Raw genomic sequence first — 20,211 nt, forward strand, 5'->3', positions numbered from 1 at the left:
AGTCAAGGCCCGGCAGTCGAGGCACGACTTGGCATTGTGGTCGGTCCCAAGGCAGTAGAGGCACCGGCGGTGGTGGTCCGTAACCGACATCAGTCGGTGACAGGAGTCACAAGGTTTAAAACCAGGCATCCTACCGGCACCAGAGTAGAGTCGACGAGAATAGACCAAAAGAGTCCAAAATGTTTAGTCAAAAAATGACTAAAAGGGTATGCTCTTCCCAGATAGGCGCTGTCTGGCGCGGAAAAAAGAAGAGCTGACGTCAGCGTGCGAAAGCATCGTCTAAGTACTCCGACGACGTCATCCCGGCGCACAACGCCAGACGCGGAGCCGCAGATGACGCCTAGCGACGCGCAAGGGTATTGCTGACGAAAAATCTTTCCGGATGCAGCCAGACGCCTGGGGATATTCTAAGGTGAGGAATCTAACTAACGTGTTTCTTTCAGATACAGAGTTAATTAAGCCATGGCGGCTTAAGTGGCTACTGTGACATCTCAATAGCCCAGTGGACCCTGCGACTCACTCAAACCATAGCAGTCAATATATCTAAATTTTGCTGACACTGAAATGGCAAATGTGTTTTTTTTAACAATATAGTGTAGGCCTAGCGAAGCATTTGCTTAGGTCCACGGAAAACTTAACAGATAGATTTGTTGGTTGAATTACCTCTAAACATATCAAGAGACTGACGATATCTAAGTGGGAAACTTTGAACTTTTCCAATAAAACCGACCGGCTTAGCTGAAGGAATGTTTAATAAGGAATTATGTTTTTATTTACAGTAAAACCTGGAGTTTAAGAAAGGGTCGCCTATATGAGCTAAGTGTGTTTCAGTGTGCTTTAAACCCCTTCTAGGAGAGTCTCGTCTGACCAGGCATACTAACAAAATGTGCAGGTAGTAGGACAGGGCACTGTGATGACCACCCACCTCTCCTTCGCCAGGGTCAGCGATTTCGTACTACACGCATGCCTTTGATTGGCTAGATGGGTTGGGGGTTTGGAAAAGGGACTCAGGATAGCAAGCCACTGACAAGAAAGAAAAAAAGGTACTGACAGGTGGAGTAGAAAACACCAAGAAATAAAAAAGAGGAAAAGCAAGAAAGCAAAACAATGGTAGCAATAAAAAGAGGAATGAGGGAAGAGTGTAATGGAATGAGAGTAAAACGAGCAGTGGTGTAAGATGCTTTAGAAAGAAGAGCACCCGTGTGACACAGGACAGAGAGGGGTAGAGGAGAGACGAGAGAGAAGGCTGCTGGAGAAAGGATACAGCAAACTGAGTAGAGGCACTGAGCTTATCATTAAAGACAGGAAGAAAACAGGGTGAGCAATTCAAAAACAAATTAGGCCAGGCCACGATAGGCTCCAAGGGTCCAACAACTTATAATTCTTTGGACATAGAAGTTACAACATAACCGATACTAGTGGCGAAGTACTGCTGAAAAGGCTTTCTCCACTCCCATCAAACTCTCAGTTTTGAAAACTTTGTCAAAAAGTATTATAGTAGAAACACTAAGAGAAAATGTTGTACAGGAGAAAGGTCCCAATGTGAAACAGCAAAAAAAATAGAATGTAAATCTAAAACCAAAACGAACCAATCAAATCAATGTAGTATCACTACAATGTGGCTCTTGGAATATATTTGAGATAAAATCTAGCTAGTGGTGTAACTATACCATGAGGAGCCGTGCTTCGAATTAAGTCAACAATGAAAAGATAAAATGCGATGAGGTCAAAATTCTGAAATGGGTGAACCAGGTAGAAGAAGGGTTTGAATGCGCCCTAAGGTTCATCTGGCTAAAACAATGTCATAATATACACTGTGGGGGGCTTCATTTTGAACTGACATTTGATTAATTTCCCTGCTGTGTATTTAGATTTTCGGAAACCACCTGCAACCATAATTAAGATGTAGAACACCTCGCCTTGCAATTAAATTTGGTGACTGGAAACATTGATGTACAACATTTGATTATGAACTTTGAGCAGTTAAACTACCCAAAGAGAATAGGTTAAAAAAAAGGTATTTACAATATCCCTCTCCTCATGAGAGGTGATGCAAGGATTAAGAAGAAAGTACCTAATACAGGCAGTAAATTAGGAAAGAAAAAAAACAGAACACTGCACATATTTACAGGAAACTTCTTTAAAGACATTATTTCTTTTTTTTACAAATGGATGTCAAACGACAATAGTCTATTTTTAAAACCTCTTTACATATTTATTCTGCAATACTCTGTCACTAATTACATTCTCTTAACACCGGGCCTGTACAGACGTTATCAACTTCATTTTTTCACGTGCTTCCTTGTCAAGACAAAGGCTGGCTTGTTTCTTATGTGCATATCTGCCTCCCCTTGTGTCTGTCTTTAGTTCTGTCTTGGAAGTCTTTGTGGACACATGCTAAAGGGAGGATATCCTTCGCCTGAGCAGTTCTTTCGAGATCACTGCTCACACATGGATTGTTGTAGGCCTTTTTTTTAGTCATCACTGTCTGATAGTGTCTCATACTGTGCCGAAAGGAGGGGGGCGGGCTCTCGCTCCCAGATTCGATTCTGCTGGTGGGTTGCTGCTTGACTCATGGTTGGTGGGGCGCAGACAATGGAGGTTGGAGGAGTACTGCTTAACATCCGCATCGTCAATGGATTGTAGGGGAACTGAGTGGAGCCTGGAATAGAAAAGTAACATTAACATTTCCCATCAGGACAGGAAGCGACACTACTGGTTATCCCAACACAACACTCTTTAAAAGGAGAAACCAACCAAGATGAATTAATTTCCCATTAACCTTCAGCACAGGAAATGACAACACAGCACCCTGGACTCCTCCCCTCTCCCAGGACGTACTTAATGGCAGCTGCAACACGGACGAGCAGCGCATGTGCGCAGTGCCAGGAACCCTGGTCTGATGACTGCCCAGTGATACCCTGCAGCACTCCTTAGGTCGCTCGACCCCACACACTATTCCCTCAATTGCTGCTGTGTCTTGCACCACGGATAGGAGCTTTCATCTGCAATCACTACCAGTTTTCCAGCAGCCACCAACCCACACCCCCCTCCATGCAAATACTAACGACTTCAACACCCCCTTCCAACACACAAGTCATAAAAGCACCAACCCAACCCCAGAGAACTCATAGCTAACTAACCTACCACCGATGATGATGATGCCCAACTGATCGAATAGACAGCCCTCACCAGAAACAAAACAGAGGCAATCATGCAGGCCATCCACTCCGAATCCTCAATGGCCCTATACCCCCACCACATCTACAACCTTGGAACATCACCAATCAGCACCACCCTTACCCACATCATCAACACGTCCATCATTCTGCCACTTTCCCAGATGAATGGAAACTTGCAGAAATTAACGACCTCCTCAAGAAGCCCACAGCCGACCTGAATCAACTGAGTAACTTTCGACCCATCTTTCTGCTCCCCTATTCAGTCAAAGTAATTGAGAAGGCCATCAACAAGCAACTCACAACCCACCTCGAACGTCACCATCTTCTAGACAACACTCAATCAGAACTCAGAAAGAAACAGTACTCATCACGGCCTCGGACGATATTAGAATCATCTTGGACCAAGGAGAAACAGGTGCCCTCATCCTACTCTACCTCTCTCCACACCCTTCGACACTTCAACACTGTCTCCCACAACACCGTCATCAGAAGACTCCATAAGGTTGGCATACAAGGATCCGCTATCAAATGGCTCGGTTTCATCCATATGGGAAGAACACAAAGGATCAAGCGGCAACCTTTCACATCAGAGACTTAAAAACTTGTATGTGGAGTCCCACAGGGATCGTTCCTCAGTCCCACTCTTATCAACATACACATGACACAATTAGCCAACATCCTCTAATCACAAGACATCACCGTCATCTCTTACATCTATGACAACCAACTCATCCTCTCCCTGACACACAATACAACCACCACCAAAACCAACTTCTCCAACTGCATTACCATGGTAGTAGACTAGATGCAAACCAACTGCCTGTAGCTCAACTCTGACAAGACAGAAGTACTAATCTTTGGCAACAAGACTTCCCAATGGGAATCCACCTGGTCGCCGCCAGAGCTAGGAGCAAAACCCACATGCACAGACCACTCAAGAAATCTAGGAATCGTCCTAGACGACAAGTTCAACATGACGGTTCAAGTCAACACACAGTGTGCACCTCTTGCTTCCACATCCTATACATGCTGCAAAAGATCTTGAAATGGTTGTCTGAGACCACCATACAAAACAGTCACACAAGCACATATCGCTAGCAGGCTGAACCACAGCAACATTCTACTCTGGAATCACCAAACTCCTAAACAGAATACAGACCATACAGTACATTGCCTCAAGACTCCGCTCCCAAGCCACACCCAAGTAACACCAAACTTCATAAAGCTTCACTGGCTCCCCATTCACAATCGCAGCCAATTCAAAATTCTCACACACACACAAAGCTCTACACAACACAGGACTAAAATGCCTTGACAGCCGCATACACATACACTTCCACCAACTCACCAAACAACCACGCTGTGCCTCACACTCACTTGCACACACTCCCAGCATAAGCAAAAGCAAAACTGGAGGTCGCTCATTCTCCAACATTACAAGACACCTCCCCCAACACATCAGAGCCTCCTCTTTACTTCTTGAGCTCCACAAGAAACATACCAGGCTCTTCATATAAGCACTTAGAAGACAATATACCTGCCCAAGAGTACAAGTTACTTACCTTCGGTAACTATGTATCTGGTAGAGGCGTTCTAGCCGCAGATTCCTTAACGTAGAATTATCTCCAGGCGTGAGACTGGATCCGGAATTTTTTTTGGCACAGCATCTCTGCGCGCAGGGGGCGGTACCATGCGACCCCGCCCCGACGTCGTCCGCGCACGTGACGTCAGCGAGGTCACATAAGTCCCATCCCAGCACACTGACGTCAGTTTTCTTCAGAGAACTTTTCCACGCCACAACGTGGAGCCATCACAAACAAAACTGTGAGAGTATGGGAACAGTGCGCGAAAAAAATCAGTAAAACAGAAAGGGAAGAAGCGAATGGTGAGGAACAGCACCATTAGGGACAGTGCCAGGCACTGCGTTACTGAAAGTCATGGAAAGGAAAGAGCAGCGCACCACTCCGAGAAGCAACCTGCAAAGCGAAGGCGATATCCTCCCTGGAGGCAGAAAAAAACATGTGAAAAATGTTGTGGCAGATGACAGAAAGTCTGCAACCACAGTTATAACAGTGAAGGGCAACAAGTCGGGGAACAGATGAGTAATGACAAATCACCCCAAGACAACACTATCAAGGAGTGTGGTACCCCCTATAAAAAGCTAAGGGCTGAGGCTCAGCCAAGAGACCCCAACCCAGAGGATTGCAGAGGAGACAAACCCCAAGCAATGAAAAAAGGGAGAAGATTATGAGTAGGCCCCACACTGGAAGAACCAGCGTGCAGGGATGCAAAAGTACACACAAACCTACCGTTCAATTTCCAGAAAAGAAGGAGTGGAGCAAATAGACAGAACGAAGCATCCCACCAGGGAGGAAGAGAAAGAGAGCACCCGCATAAGACAAATGCCCCCCGAGGGGAGGCGAGTGCAGAAGACCAAGCTGAAGGGTTCTCGCAGAACAGGGAGGAAGGGCGGGCCGTGAAGGAATCTGCAGCTAGAATCGTCTCTACCATATACATCCTTACCGAAGGTAAATAACTTGTACATCTAATAGAGACTACTAGCAGTAGATTCCTTAACGCAGAAAAGATACCCTAGCCATATCCAGAGGGGAGAAGGGCTGCAAGAGAACCTAACCAGCTTGGAAGAACACAGGGCCCCAACAGGGGATGTGTCATGGGGACAGGAAGGACGGCCCAGCCCCCTCCAAGCAGAAGTAAGCAAGAACAAGGAGAAGGGAAGGCCAGGCTACCACAAGCCTACCCAAGGAGCAAAGGTCGTCCGCCAGAAAACCCGGAGTGACAGACCGCACCAAGCAAGTACCAAAAGGAAGAAAAGAACCACCCGCAAATCCAAGGAGAAGAGGAGGAACAGAGGCAGAGCCCGCCTCAGGAGAACACCCATAGCGAAGGGGACAGCTGAACGGGTGTCAGTCCCGAGGCAGGGAACAAGGAAGGAACGGCCCCACAGCTGACAAGCGCAGGCGTGAGAAGGAAGACACAGATGCGCAAAGCTCCAGCAAAGCAAGGGACAGGAGCACATGGTTACACACCGAGGCCCCCAGAGGTGGACCATAACTAACAGGCGTGCGCAGCAGACAGCTGGTAAATACTATGAAGTAGCGTGCCCAGAACAAGCCGAGCACAAGATGAAGACAGAGGCAAGGGAACCCCAGAAAAAGTCCTAGAGAAGGACTGTCCCAGTAGCACCACCCGGCCCACGAAGAGAAGTGGGACCGACCAGAAGATAAAGAGGTGATGAACCCCCCAAGAAGCTGCCCGGGGAGGGGGGGGTGAAGACGCAGCCCCCGGAAGTGAGACATATGTAGTACAGACCGAAAGCTGGCAACCAGAACACAGGAATAACCTAGTCCCCCTGGAACACAAGGCAGAGGCCCAGGCCGAAACGTCGGCTAACAAGGTGGAAACACCAAGACACGACGCCGTAGACGGCATGACAAAGGCTGAAGAGGTAAGGCAAAATGCACAGAAGCAGATATCCCGCAGGAGCAAGGGGCAAAATGGACGACAGGCAAGACCTGTAGAAGAAGGATAGAAACACCATCGGATACTGAGCGGGACAGAACCTGGAGCAGCGCAAGCTGCGCTAAGGCGGAAGAAAAAGAAAGACCGCTCCAGGAAAACGCAAGGAATCTGAGAAGGGATCCACACCCGCCCAGCTTAGGACAGAGCTATACAATAGCCAACACATACCCCCACCTAGGGTATGACACGTCCCCAAACAAAACAGGGCAACACCTCTTAGGGAAAACCGCAGCAGAGGTCAAGAACATAAAAGACCTGTGGATAACATCACAGAGGGCTTAGCAATCAGCCCAAACATACACAGATGGTCCAAAATGAGGACCCATGCGGCTTCACCAACAGCCAAAAATCACTCACCACAAAAGCTGAAGGGCTGAACCAGCAGACAAAAGAACGCCTTTCAGAAGAGACCCGAAGACCAACAAACCGAAGATTACGGAGGGGGAGGAGGACGGAGCCCCGCAAGGAGTCGTTGAATAGCGGAGTCCGCATGGGTGTTAAACAACAGAATCCCATCAAAAGGCAGGTCAACAAGACGCTGCCAAACATTCTGCGGAAAGACGCTATCCCGCAACCAAGCATGGCGGCGGAGGGCCACAGAGCTCGCTATAGCGCGGGCGAGAGAATAAGAGACATCCAAGGCCGAACGGAGAATAAATGCAGCTAACTCCCGACTAACCAGCACATGGTGCAGCAGATCAGTGCGGGCACCTTCGTGGGAGGTACGAGACAGAAGGGACTCCGCGGAATCCCACAGGTCGGAAGTAGCCCTGGCCAACACACAAAGAGTGTTGAGCGCACGCAATGCAGCACTAGTGGAAGAGAAAATGTTACGCCACCAGAAGTCCAACCACCGGGCCTCCCGTGACGGAGGGAGCAACACCGAAGCAAAGAAGGAAAAGCAGTCTGCAGGCTAGGGCCTTGGGCAGATGGGTGGGGAAAAAGGCAGACTGGATCGTGCGGGGCAGGACGGTGGCATTGAAAGAGCGGCTAAGGCACCGGATCCCCTGTAGCAGGACGCTCCCAGGCCCCGCTCCCAGGCCCCCAGAAGAGAGTTGTGGAGCGAAGTTTGAAATGGGAGAAGCGGCTCCCCTCCACCAGAGACCTGGTGGAGAACCTCCAACATATGGTCCATTGGGAGTAGAGCGACAAGGTTGCCCAATTGCAAAATGCCGGTGGCCGTGGAGATGGCCCAGACAAAGGCTAAACTCGCCTCCGTAGGGCGTCGTGGGGGGGGGGGGAAGCAACTCTTCCGTGGGCTAAGGCTGCAAACTAAGCCGCCCGTCCCAGTGCCCTGCTGGAGGAAGAAAAGGCCAGCCCCTGAAGGATGGAAGACCCATGGATGAGTGAGGGGCTTGAGGGGTCTCCGGAGAAGGGGGAGAAGCCTGCGGAGCAGTCAACTGCAAGGTGCAGAAGAGCGGGTCTGGGGGCTGTGGACGTGGAGACGGCGTAGAACCCGCCCTAGAAGCTGCTGGGGAAAATGCAACGATGCGGCATCCAGTCTCCGGTGAAGAGGAGACAAGGAGACGACAATCCTCCGGAGAGGAAGGGACATCCGGAGAAGAGTCGATGATCGGCGCCGAAGTGTCCACCAGGGGTGCCGAGTCGACCTCCACCACCACGTGCCTCATCGGAGAAGGGGGCGGGGTCGGAGCAGAAGCGGCCAATGAACGGCAACGAAAAGGCAGCGGATCGAACTCCGAGGCAGTGGCCTGCGCAGAGGACCGAGAGGGGCTCGGGGAGGCGCCCCGGGTCTGGGCCTCCACACGCTGCACCGCCAGGGCTGGGGAGGAAAGCCGTCGCTGCCGGACAGGCGTCGGTTCAGCCTCCGGTAAGACAGCCGCCTGCCCAGAGGACCGAGGGGGACTCGGGGACGAGCCCTGAGGTCCGGCAACCTCCTGAGACACCACAGGGAACCCCGCGGGGCTTTGTGGCGAGGCAGGGATGCCGTGGATCGAAGAGGAGAACTCCTTAGGGCCACACCTCGACGACACCACACCTCCAAAACCTGATGCTGAACTCGTCGGCGCCGGTCTGCAGCAGGCCCCGCGCATGGCGAGGGATCCTCGGACGTCTCAGGAAGAAGAGGGTGGGGCTCAAAGAAGCCTGCAGAGACATAGCGTAGGCCTTCATTTGGGCCCTTGCCGACCCAATGCCAGGAAATGGTGGCGAGGGCGCACGTCCCGAGAGGAACCAGCGCCCCCTACAGAAGGAGGACAGGGCCTCGGTGGCAAGATGCAGGACTTACCGGCGGGCGAGTGGGGCCTCGGGGAAGGACGATGCGGCAGCCGGAATCAGCAGCTTCTGGACCCTTCCGAGGTAGGAGACGGATGCTGTGACGAGACCGATCTGGACAAGCGGGCCGAAAGCAATTTCATCCGGCGCTCCGGCCGGGACTTCGGCCTGAGATGCTGACAAGCTTCGCAGTCCGTAGAATCATGGTGCTCGCCCAAACACCACATACAAATAGGGTGAGGGTCCGTCGCCGACATCTGACGTGCACAAGAAGCACACGTCTTGAAACCCGAAGGCATTGCACACTGTTCCCAACGCAAAGGCGTTAAAAGAGGCCTGAAAATAGGTCAAGGGAACTCACTCCGGATCCGCCTTGCAGCGGAAAAGAAGGAAACTGACGTCAGCACGCCGGGGTGGGACTTATGTGTTCCCGCTGACGTCACATCTGCGGATGACGTTAGGGCGGGGTCGTGTGGTACCGCCCCCGGGGCGCAGAGATGCTGTGGCAAACATTTTTACGGATCCAGTCTCACGCCTGGGGAAAATTCTACGTTAAGGAATCTGCGGCTAGTAGTCTCTATCAGATACGTGGATACCTTCTCGGGTGACTAGTGCACTATACAAATCAACATAACGTACAAGTTACTTACCTCCAGTAACGAAGTATCTGGTAGAGACGATTCTAGCTGCAGATTCCTTAACGTAGAATTATCCCCAGGCGTGAAACTGGACCCGGAAAATGTTCTTGTCCCAGCATATCTGTGCGCCGTGGGGTGGCACCACGCGACTCCGCCCGCCGTCTTCCGCGGGCGTGACGTCAGCAAGGTCACATAAGCCCCACCCAGGCGCGCTGATGTCAGTTTGCTTCGGAGAACTTTTCCGCACCACAACGCGGAGCCATCACAACAAAACTAAGGAGAGCATGGGAACAGTGTGCGAATAAGCAGAGAAACAAAACAGAAAGAAACAAAGGGTGAGGAACAGCACCAGTCGGCCCTAAGTACCAGAAGGCCAAAGCAGCGAAGCTATAGCAGGGAAAAAGCAGAGCACCCCCCCCGAGGAACAACCGAGCAAGCCAAGGCAATAGCCATCCGGGAGGCACAAGTATATGAAAGTGCCGGAACAGAACGAGAGAGCGAGAGAGAGAGAGGGGCTGCAACCACAAACTACACAGTGAAGGGCCACAAGCCCAGAACAGAGGAGCAACAGCAATCCACGCCCAGACCACACGGTCAAGGAGGGCCAGGCCACTGAAAGGAGCAGGAGGCCAAAGCACAGGTAAAGAATCCCTAACACAGAAGACTGCAAGGGGATCAAACATTCCAACAAAGAGAGGGAAAAAGAGCAAGAGGAGACCCCTATACTGGAGAGAAACCAGCTGGAGGGAAGCAAAGGCACACAGCAACCAACCATCCCCGTATCAAAAGAAAGAAGCTGGGGATGGAACCATAAAGCAGAACCGGACAGCCTGACCGGAAGGAAGCGAAGAGGACACCCACAGAAGACAAGCCACCCAGAGGGGGGCGAGTGCAGGAACCCAAGCAGAGGGTCCTCGCAGAACGGGGAGGAAGGGGGGGGGTCGTGAAGGAATTTGCGGCTAGAATCATCTCTACCAGATACATCGCTACCGGAGAGAAGTAACTTGTACATCTGATAGAGACTACTAGCCGCAGATTCCTTAATGTAGACTAGATACCCTAGCCATACCCAGAAGGGAGGAGGGCCTGTGAGAGAGCCTTCCCAGCAGGTAAGACACAGGGCCCCAGCAGGGAACATGTCACAGGAACCAGAAGGGAAGGCCAGGAGATCCCACGCCCAAGTAAGGGAGGACCGCCCAACACTCCGCAGGGGCAGACAGCGCCCGAAGGCCCACAAGGAACAAAAGAAGCACCTCAACCCCCAGGGAGAAGAGGCAGAACTGAAGGCAGGGCCCACCGAAAGAAGCACACACAGTGATGGGAAACAGCTGAACACACCGCGGCCGCAAGCAGCGGAGAAGGCATGAACAGTTCCACCGCCAATAGCGCAGGCGTAAGAAGAAAGGCACAGATGCACAAAGCCCTAGCAGACCAGAGACAGGGGCACAAAGGAACACATGAAGGGCCACAACAGTGGACCACAACAAGCAGGCAGGCGCAGCCAGTAGCAGGCAACACCACGAAGCAGTGCACCAGACCAAGCCAGGCGCCTCCCGAAGACAGAGGTCAGGGGGGCCAGGACACACCCTAAGGGAGGGGCCGGTGCCGAAACACACACGAACCCACGAAAGAAGTGGGACCAGGCAGAAGAAAAGGAGAGAGGACGGAGTACGGGCCCAGACCGTCAACCAGAACACAGCAGCCAAAGGAAGCCAGCTCCTCTGGAACAGCAAATAGAGGACCAGGCCGAAGCATCGGATAGAAGGGCGGAAGCACCACAACACCACGCCGCAGACAGCAGGCTAGACTGGTCGAGTGACATAGCGAACCTGGAGAAGGACAGACCTGGGCGCAACGCAAGCAGCGCCAACACCACAGCAAAGAGACCGCACCAGCGATGTACCGTAACGCTAAGGAGAGCACGGAACCCGAAAAGGGTGACCACACTGCCCCAGCACATGACAAGCTATGTAATAGCTACAAGTACCCCACATAGGGTATGTTATGTCCCAGGAAAACATGGGAACACCTCTTAGGAAAAAATTCTGCAGCAGAGGACAAAACCGCAGACGGCTGGCCAAGCAGCCAATAAAGAAGACACAAAAGGTCCATGACCAGGACCTCTACAGGCTTACCAACAGCCAAAACCACAAGGCAAAAAAGGGTGGCTGAACCAGCAGCCAATAGCACCAAAGGGCCAACCGAAGGACCCTGAAGGCACACCAACCACACAGAACACACAACCGAGGCTACTCGTTACTAGGCCCCAGAAAACAACAGGAGAACACCTCCCAGAACACAGACCGACATCCAGGTTCACTGAGGAGGAAGGGGAGGAGGAGGAGTAGGAGGACAAAGCCCCGCAAGGAACCTCTGAATGGCAGAATCGGCAGGGGCGTACAAAAAGAGTGCCATCGAAAGGGAGGTCAACCAGCCGCTCCCTAACGTTCTCAGGGAAAACACTATCCCTCAGCCGAGCATGGCGATGGAGGGCCACTGAAGAAGCCATGGTGCGACCAGGCACCTCAGAAACATCCAGAGCAGAGCGAAGAATAAACGCCGCCAGCTCCCAGCCACCCAACACATGGTGCCGCAGATCAGCGCAGGCACCCTCCTGAGAAGCGGAAGACAGAAGGGACTCCGCCGAATCCCACAAGCAAGAAGTGGCTCTGGCCAACACACAAAGCGTTTTGAACGCCCGCAAGGCAGCACTGGAGGAGGCGAAGATGTTGCGCCCCCATGAATCTAACCACCAGGCCTCCCGTGACGGGGGACACAACACCGATGGCAAGGAGGGAAAGGCAGTGTGCAAAAGAGGGCCCCTGGTAGAAGGGTGGAAAGAAAGGCAGACAGGATCATGCGTGGCGGTGCAGAAGCGGCTGGGGCACCGGGTCCCCCGTGGCAGGATGCCCCCAGGCACCCAAGAGAGAATTATGTAGCGAAGCCTCGAAGGGAAGAAGCAGCTCCCGTCCACCAGATCCCTGATGGAGAACCTCAAGCAAATGATCCGCGGGAAATGGGCAGCCGGGTCGCCCATGCGCAAAATCCCCGCAGCGTGGAGAAATCCCGGGCGAAGGCAGCACTCGCCTCTGTAGGGCAACGCGGTGGGGAGAGCAATTCCTCCGTGGGCAACGGCTGTAAGCTAAGCCGGCCGTCCCCCAGCCCAACCGGAGGAAGGAAAGGCCAAGCTCGGAATGGGGGAAGGTTGACCGATGAGTGGGGAACCTGAGGCGCCTCGGGGGAAGACTGCGGGCGCGGGGATGGCGAAGAACCCTCCTTGGAAGATGCCGGGAAAAAGGCTAACAGTTGCCGAACCTCTGGAGAAGAGGGGGCGTCCGAAGACTAATTAACGACCCGACGCCGGCACGGCGCCATGGAGTCCGCCACCGGCGTCAGATCAGCGTCACCCGGCGCGAGACGACCTCTGCCACGACTCGCGCAGCGGGAGAACGGGGCGGGGGTCGGAGCCGGGGCGGCCGAAGAACGGAGCCGAAAAGGCGCCGCCTCGACCTCCGGCGAGGCAGCCGCCTGCGGGGAGAGACGAGGGGGGCCCGGGGACACGCCCCAGCGGCGTCTGAGCAGCATCAGCTCAGCCTCGGACAAGGCCGCCGCCTGCCCAGAGGACCGAGGGGGACTCGAGGACGAACCCAGAGTCCTGGCAACCCCCCGCGACACCACAGGGACCCCCACGGGGTTTGTGGCGAGGCAGAGGCACCGTGGTCCGAAGGAGAGAACCCCGTAGGGCGGCACCCCGACGACACCACATCTCCAGAACCTGAAGCCGAACCTGTCGGCGCCAGGGCCGGAGCCGCCGGTGACGCCGCAGAAAGCTCCGCACATGGCAAGGGATCCGCAGACGTCCCAGGAAGAGGAGGAGCCAAAGAGGCCTGCAAGGCCGCTGCATAGGCCTCCAATCGGGCTCTGGTCACCCCCACGCCGGGGAATGGCAGGTATGGTGGCGACGCGCGAGGCAGCACAACCCGCGCCCCCCCATAGGGCGGGGACTGCGCCTCGGGGACAAACTGCAACACTTACCAACAGGTGAGCGACACCCTTGCGGCCTCGGAGAGGGACGATGTCGGAGACGGAAGCGGCGGTTCTTGAACCCTTCCGCGCGGGTCGGACGCGGTGACGACGTCGCCCAGGACATGCGGGCTGAGAGGAGTTTCATCGGGTGCTCCCGCCGGGACTTCGGCTTCATCTGCTGACAAGTCACGCAGTCCGTGGAGTCGTGGTGCTCCCCCAAACACCACATACAAATGGGGTGAAGGTCCGTCGCGACATCTGGCACGAGCAAGACGAGCACGTCTTGAGGCCCGAAGGCATTCGCACACTGTTCCCAAAAGAAACGGCAAGCGTGAAAAGAAGGCCTGAAACATGATCCGGATCCGCGTTGCACACGGAAAAGAAGGAAACTGACGTCAGCGTGCCGGGGTGGGGCTTATGTGATCTCGCGGATGTCACGCCTGCGAAGACGGAGTCACGTGGGGCTACCCCCCGGCGCGCAGAGATGCTGGGACAAGAAACTTTTCCGTGTCCAGTCTCACGCCTGGGGATAATTCTACATTAAGGAATCTGCGGCTAGTAGTCTCTATCAGATAACCATAACATAAAAAGTAAACAAATGACAGGCACCTGATCAGTTCCGACATCTCTCAGAGGATCACCAGAATATATTATATTATGTATATATATGTATATATAATAGAATATATATATATATATATATATATATATATATATATATATATATATATATATATATATATATATATTTAAAAGCTTGTTTCTTTTAGAAAAATAGTACAAGTCTGAGAATTGTTCTGAAATTATTCCTTGTGTAAACAAAAGTATACCATAATATAGTAACTGTTTCTCAGATACTCCTTAAATGTGTATTCACACATTGAATGTTTTCATCTGTTACAAATACACTTTTCTAATTATAAATGGCCCAGCAATCAAGCTAAGTGCTGCCTAGATCTGATATAGTGATTTATAGGTATAACAAACAAATTTAAGCCAAGCATCTTCTATGTTATTGAATAAACTAGAATGCCAGGTGCTAAGAGAGATTTTGGTTTCCTCCGGCCTTAATGTTGATGGTATTTTGGAGCAGTATCCTTTGGTTATCACTGCTGTTTTAAATTAGAGTATGTCACTGGGAAAGGACAGGCCTACTCACCTGTAGAGGAGGGCCTGTCTTCCCAGGCCCATACTGGAGTCGTCTGCCTTTGGTAATCCCCCTCAGAATGCACAGATGACACTGATGAGGGCCGCTCCGCCCCCACGTATCCCTGAGCACCGGGAAGGGGGGATTTCGATTTTCTACTGCTGGATTTAATTAAGAGCTTCTGCTTGCCTCCTCCACCTGAAAGAAACGCGAATAGAAAAAAAAACGGGTGGGGGAAAATGATCAGGACAATGACTCCAAGACTTTGATCCGCGCCACTTCGCATTCCCACATTTTGGGGAGTTTTATTTAAGGTCCAACAAGACCAGCACAGTCCCATTTCTAGGCCCACCAGGGCAAAAGAAACAAGATTTTTAAATTATTTTTATTGTTTCCTTCTCTACCTTTATTTTACCTTCACCTTTTGAATAACACTGAACAATTGCTAGAGAAGATCCCTATGGCTAAAACCCCAATAGGAGGTCTAATGAACAGTAAGAGCCTGGCCGTGGAGGACAATCATGCAAAGCTGAATCAAAAACCAAAATAATTGATTATGGCAGATTTATATTTTGCTGCCATTGATAAAATATGTTAATTGCCATGCAAAAACATATTTTCCACTAATCACATTACTAACGCGTTTGAAAATGTACAACAATTTTAGGACAATCTAAATGAGATTCTATCATTCATCCTTTCTGACCATTTCTCTTAAGTTTGCACTTCTTTTAAACCAATAAATAAAAGATGCCACATGTTTGAAGGCATCACACCAAGAAAACAACCATGCCTATTCAGGGGATTCAGAATATGCAACAAGCAGGTATAACAAGTGCAAAAGAATGTCAAATGACTATGGTAGCTGTATAGCGCAAACCTAGCTAGAAAGCAGCACAGCGCTGTACAGGGTCAAAGATAGAGACACACTCAATGAATGAGAGAAAGGGAGAGAAAGGGAACGAACACACACACACACACACGAACACAGACAGACATATTTTCGTGCTGACAATTCACAATATCCGCTTCTAGTGAACCTCAAGATTGTTTTCTAGTCTTTCATTCTTTAGGCAGATAGCATTAGTACAGTTGAGGTGGATAACAGTGGCATCCTTTATTACTGTACTTGAACACTCCATAGAGTAAGTGCTATTAAAATCAAGTTCTAGCAAACCAATAGGAGTAGCTTAGTGTGCGAATGTAAGCAAACAGCCTACCTGTGTTGAGGTAATAGATTCCTACCCCTTAATTGCCACTGCTTGTGTATAAGTGTATTTGGAATATTTCAAGTAAGCAAAATATAACCCTGACAAAAAAAATAAGAAACGCCTCCTGCAGTGACAAAACGAAAATGGATTATGTGTAGATTGAATGTACGGTAAATGATATGATGTGTGATGATACTGTGTACTTTTGAGATGTAAACAGACCCTCATATATTGTAATGCAAGCATTATATAGGAGGAGGGAGGATGCACCAAATAGCATGGACCATGTGGTGAGAAAGAGTGCAGCCAAAGCCCACTATTTTTACTTTAAAGAACTAGTAAGATTAGGGCTCGAAGGAAAGCAAAAATATCTGCTTAAGATTGCATGAAACCACTGCATCTCTTTCGTTTTACCGAGAGCTATTAAAAGCAGTAATCTCAACAGAAACCCTCAATTCATTTCCATTCATTAGTAAATAGTTGTAAGTCTACATTTGTTTCCAACTTGCTTTTAATACTACATGTATACAGCTGTTTAATAAGAAATCTACACACTCCTCAGTCAGCAGTGTGAAGTTTAGGAAAATGCAGCAGTGCATTTGCGTATGGAGAAACGTTTTGAGAAGGAAAACAAACTTAACCAAAAAAGCAGAATCATGTTTCTTCCTTAAAGAAGTTTGAGGAACTCTCAGCTTTTTAGAGTTCAAGTCAGCAGCACCTGTTGTCAAATACATAGGCATTAAACAAGACGCTGGGCCATACCCTTTTGGAAATCTGTTTTTACCTTATTTTAAAACTTCAAGTGTGAATACATCTGAAATACCAGAGCATCTGAGATGAAATCTTTAAATCATAGTGTTGAGTGAAGTAAAGGTGGGGGCCTTTATTGCAACATTTTGGTAACCTTTTCTGGTAGAGATTCTATCTAACCGCACAGTCCTCCCCTTGTGAATTTCCCTAGGCACAAGACAGTCATTTCATTGTACGGCGATGGGCGGCTCCGCCTCGGATCCATCCTGCTCTGGGTCCGACAACTGGCCACTGTATCTGCATCACCTCCACATGCAGACGTCAATTTCTTTCTGATCTATGCGTGAGCTGTAAGATGCAGAGTCCACATAAATTAGAATATAAGGATGTAAGTCAATAGATTGTAATTTTTACTGATGGACTGTATAACTCAATTTCACAGAAGGTCGAGGAGGGTGTGAGGGTGAAGACTATGTGGTTAGATAAAGTCTCTGAAAAAGGGCATTACCAAAGGTAACTAGCTTGCTCTTCTGATAAAGACTTCTAACTGCAGAGTCCTCATCTTGTGAATAGTTACCAAAGCTGTACCTCCCAGGTGGTGGGTCTGTGGAATGGCTCAACCCAGGAAATCCTGCAGGAAAGATCAGGAGAAACATCTATATCATCGGACCTGGTTTCCAGGCACCAGCGCTCTGTGAATACGTAGAGAGAAGCATATGTAACAGCCTGGGAGATGCCCAAGACAGGCACAATGCACACTAGAGCAGCGGTAACAGTCTTCCCTGAGGTGGAATGAGCACATACTACTTCTGGGGGCTGATTTTTGGCTAGCCCATAGCGGATCTTAATACATAGCATAAATCATTGGGAGATGGTTCTGTTTTGCACCACTTTTCCCTTTTTTGCACCAGAGAAGCTCACAAAAAGTTGCCAATCGATGGTCTCTAGGGCTAACAGTGTAAAAACCTGAGGGCCTTTTTAGGGTCAAGATGGTGAAGGTGCTCCTCCTCCTTAAAGGGATGAGGTGGACCAAAGGAAGCAAACAAGGTGAGAGATTGCTCCATATGGACGGGAGTAACCACCTACAGCAGGAATGTTCCTTTTGTCTGGAGGGCTAATATTTCCGTGAAGAAAGATGTGTATGACTGCCGGATAGAGAAGGCTTGGAGTTCGCTCACTCGCCTTGCTGGTGATGAGGAAGACAGTCTTGATGGTCAAGAGTCGTAAAGTACAGCTGTGCACTCGGTCAAAGGAAGTGCTCATGAAGTAAATGAGAATCAAATTAAAGCCCCACAGCAGCATCACAAAGGGTGTTGGTAGGAACATGTGGATCAGCCATTTCAAGAAACTCATCAGAACAGGTGATTTGAAAAGTGGTGGTTCATCTGGCAAATGCAAAAAGGAGATCAGATAAACATTTTTTTGCTACAGCAAAGGCCTTCCTTGGCTAAAGCTAGACAAAATAAGATGTCTGAATCTTAGTCAGTGTTCCCCAATCGGGTCCCTATACGAGAGATGGAATCTCTATCCTGCAGAATATTTTCCCTAGCTGCCAATAATTAGTTTCTCCAACATGGCTGCTATTACCTAGTCAACCCTAGAGAATGGTAGGAACCACCATGTAATTTCCTGTTCATCTCTTTCTGAACCTTAACACCCTAACGAAGGTAAGTGTGGAATGTGTGTGTTTTATGTATTTATATCCTTCACTGTTTTGTATATAGTTCCAGCAATCTTTTTGTGGGTTATACATACTTGCACTTTGCTTGAGCAGGCAGGGTGGTCAGTAGTAGCATTAACACTCATACAGGACTTACTTTAGCAGTCCTTCTGGAATCTCTGCAGGTTATTTTAAACCCCTTTTAATATGATTACAGTTTCTAGTACCGATTTAAAAATTAGATAGTATGCCTTTAGCGCCGAGCGCTGAATTTGTCATTATTTCACATGAATAGGGTGCCCGATCTGTGGTTGCGCGTCTCGTACTGCCCTCTCACGAAAGCAGCTGTGAAACTACTGTTGCTTAGAAACAGGCTGATGCAGGACGTATCAGCCGTTTGTTGCTCGCGAAACCTGGTGCTGCAAGTGCTCTCCTTGACATACTGTCATATTCCATGCGCTTCAGTTTGGCAAACATGAATGAGGCAGCTGGGGAGTTGCATGGTCCCTCTAATGTAGTAACATCACTGGCTACAATTCAGCAAATGATTCAGATGGTGGAAGAAGCTGCCTTCTAGACCTGGAAGGAACAAGTCCCAGCTAAGATATCCAGGATGGACTACTGTGGATTGTGATAAGGATATGGAGCAGGACCCAGAGTAAAGTTGCTTTGCTCTGGGTCCTGAACTCTCTTAGATGCTTCAGAATTTGTGGGAAAATTTCCATCTACCTCCTCCAGAATCCACTCCTCCGTAAGATTACTTTTTGTCACAGTATCCGAGAACAGGGCTGAATTCAGTCCTCTTGCATGGGGCCATCAGACAAGTTCTGGAGCATGAGTGGAAAGAAGTGGACAAGACTGCATGCCCAAGATTTTCGACAAGGTGTTATGCAGTAGACAAATTCCTGGAGGAATGTCCAGCGCTTGTCTAGGTAGAAAACCTGATGACAAATCTTACATCACAGAGAGAATGCAATACCAAAGGATGCATCTCCTTAGAATCCTGCTGACAAAAAGGTGGATGGTGCAGTGAAACAATCATATGCCGCTTCTAATTTTTCTACTAGAGCAAACACGTATAAAACATAAACTGGTACAGTTGCTCTTAAAAGATTTTCAGGTGTCAGTGAATCACATGAATTAGGTTATAGACTGGTCATCTCTCCTTAGCCTCATGGAACAAGTATGTTTTCTCGCAGACTTATCCTTTGACAACTTGTGTGCTTCTGCAGCAGCTTCAGAGGCGGCAATTTCTGCTCATCCTAACTCTGGATGAGGTCATGGAAAGCTGATGCAGGGCAAAAATCAGTGTTGCTGAAGTTGCCCTTCGACGGGTCTAAACTGTTTGGGTAACAATTGGAGGACATGATAAAGGAAACTGTAGAAAGCAAGAAGCTGCCGAGCTGCTAAAGACATTTTTCAGAGGTAAAGTTTTTTGGACTCCCAAGAGCATTTCCACTGTGCGGTCAGAAGTGTTCACTGCAGCCATTTCAAGAGGGGTTGTGGCTGAGGGACTCTTAATCCAGAAAAATTCCAGTTCCAATCTGCTATCACCAACTCTCAAAAGCATGACTATCGTCAGGAGATGCCAGCTGGGGGTCGTTGTCTTTTGTTTACAGGAGATCTGGAAAAGGTTGGTCTTCGATCTGTGGGCAGTGAGGGTAGTAACGGAAAGTTCCAGCCTAGGATTTTCACAAACCTCACTTTCCTGTTCAGACCAGCAATTCTCAATAGCGATGAGCACTTTTGGAGGGAGTTCAAAAACCCCTCTGATAAGCAGCAATAGTGCCAGCACTTCCTCAGGAGCAGTGCCATGGAT

At 49.8% G+C, this 20,211-nt stretch overlaps 1 protein-coding gene across 33 annotated transcripts in view; it reads right to left on the bottom strand.

The window, feature by feature from the left end:
• Positions 1–2,124: 2,124 nt before the first annotated feature.
• The window catches only part of NCOR1 (nuclear receptor corepressor 1), a 1,832,391-nt gene continuing 1,814,304 nt past the window's right edge, over positions 2,125–20,211 (bottom strand). For 26 of the 33 annotated variants that reach the window (XM_085649294.1, XM_085649293.1, XM_085649281.1 and 23 more), the window contains 2 exons: positions 14,784–14,969; positions 2,125–2,662 (listed from right to left, as the gene is read on the bottom strand). In XM_085649294.1, coding sequence (XP_085505420.1) covers positions 2,475–2,662; positions 14,784–14,969 — 374 coding nt within the window. In that variant the 3' untranslated portion in view covers positions 2,125–2,474. The remainder of the gene's footprint in view (positions 2,663–14,783; positions 14,970–20,211) is intronic. The other 7 variants (XM_085649299.1, XM_085649298.1, XM_085649297.1 and 4 more) reach the window with 2 other exon arrangements.

This window comes from Triturus cristatus, chromosome 3_2 (genome assembly GCF_964204655.1).
Source record: "Triturus cristatus chromosome 3_2, aTriCri1.1, whole genome shotgun sequence".
Taxonomy (NCBI): domain Eukaryota; kingdom Metazoa; phylum Chordata; class Amphibia; order Caudata; family Salamandridae; genus Triturus; species Triturus cristatus.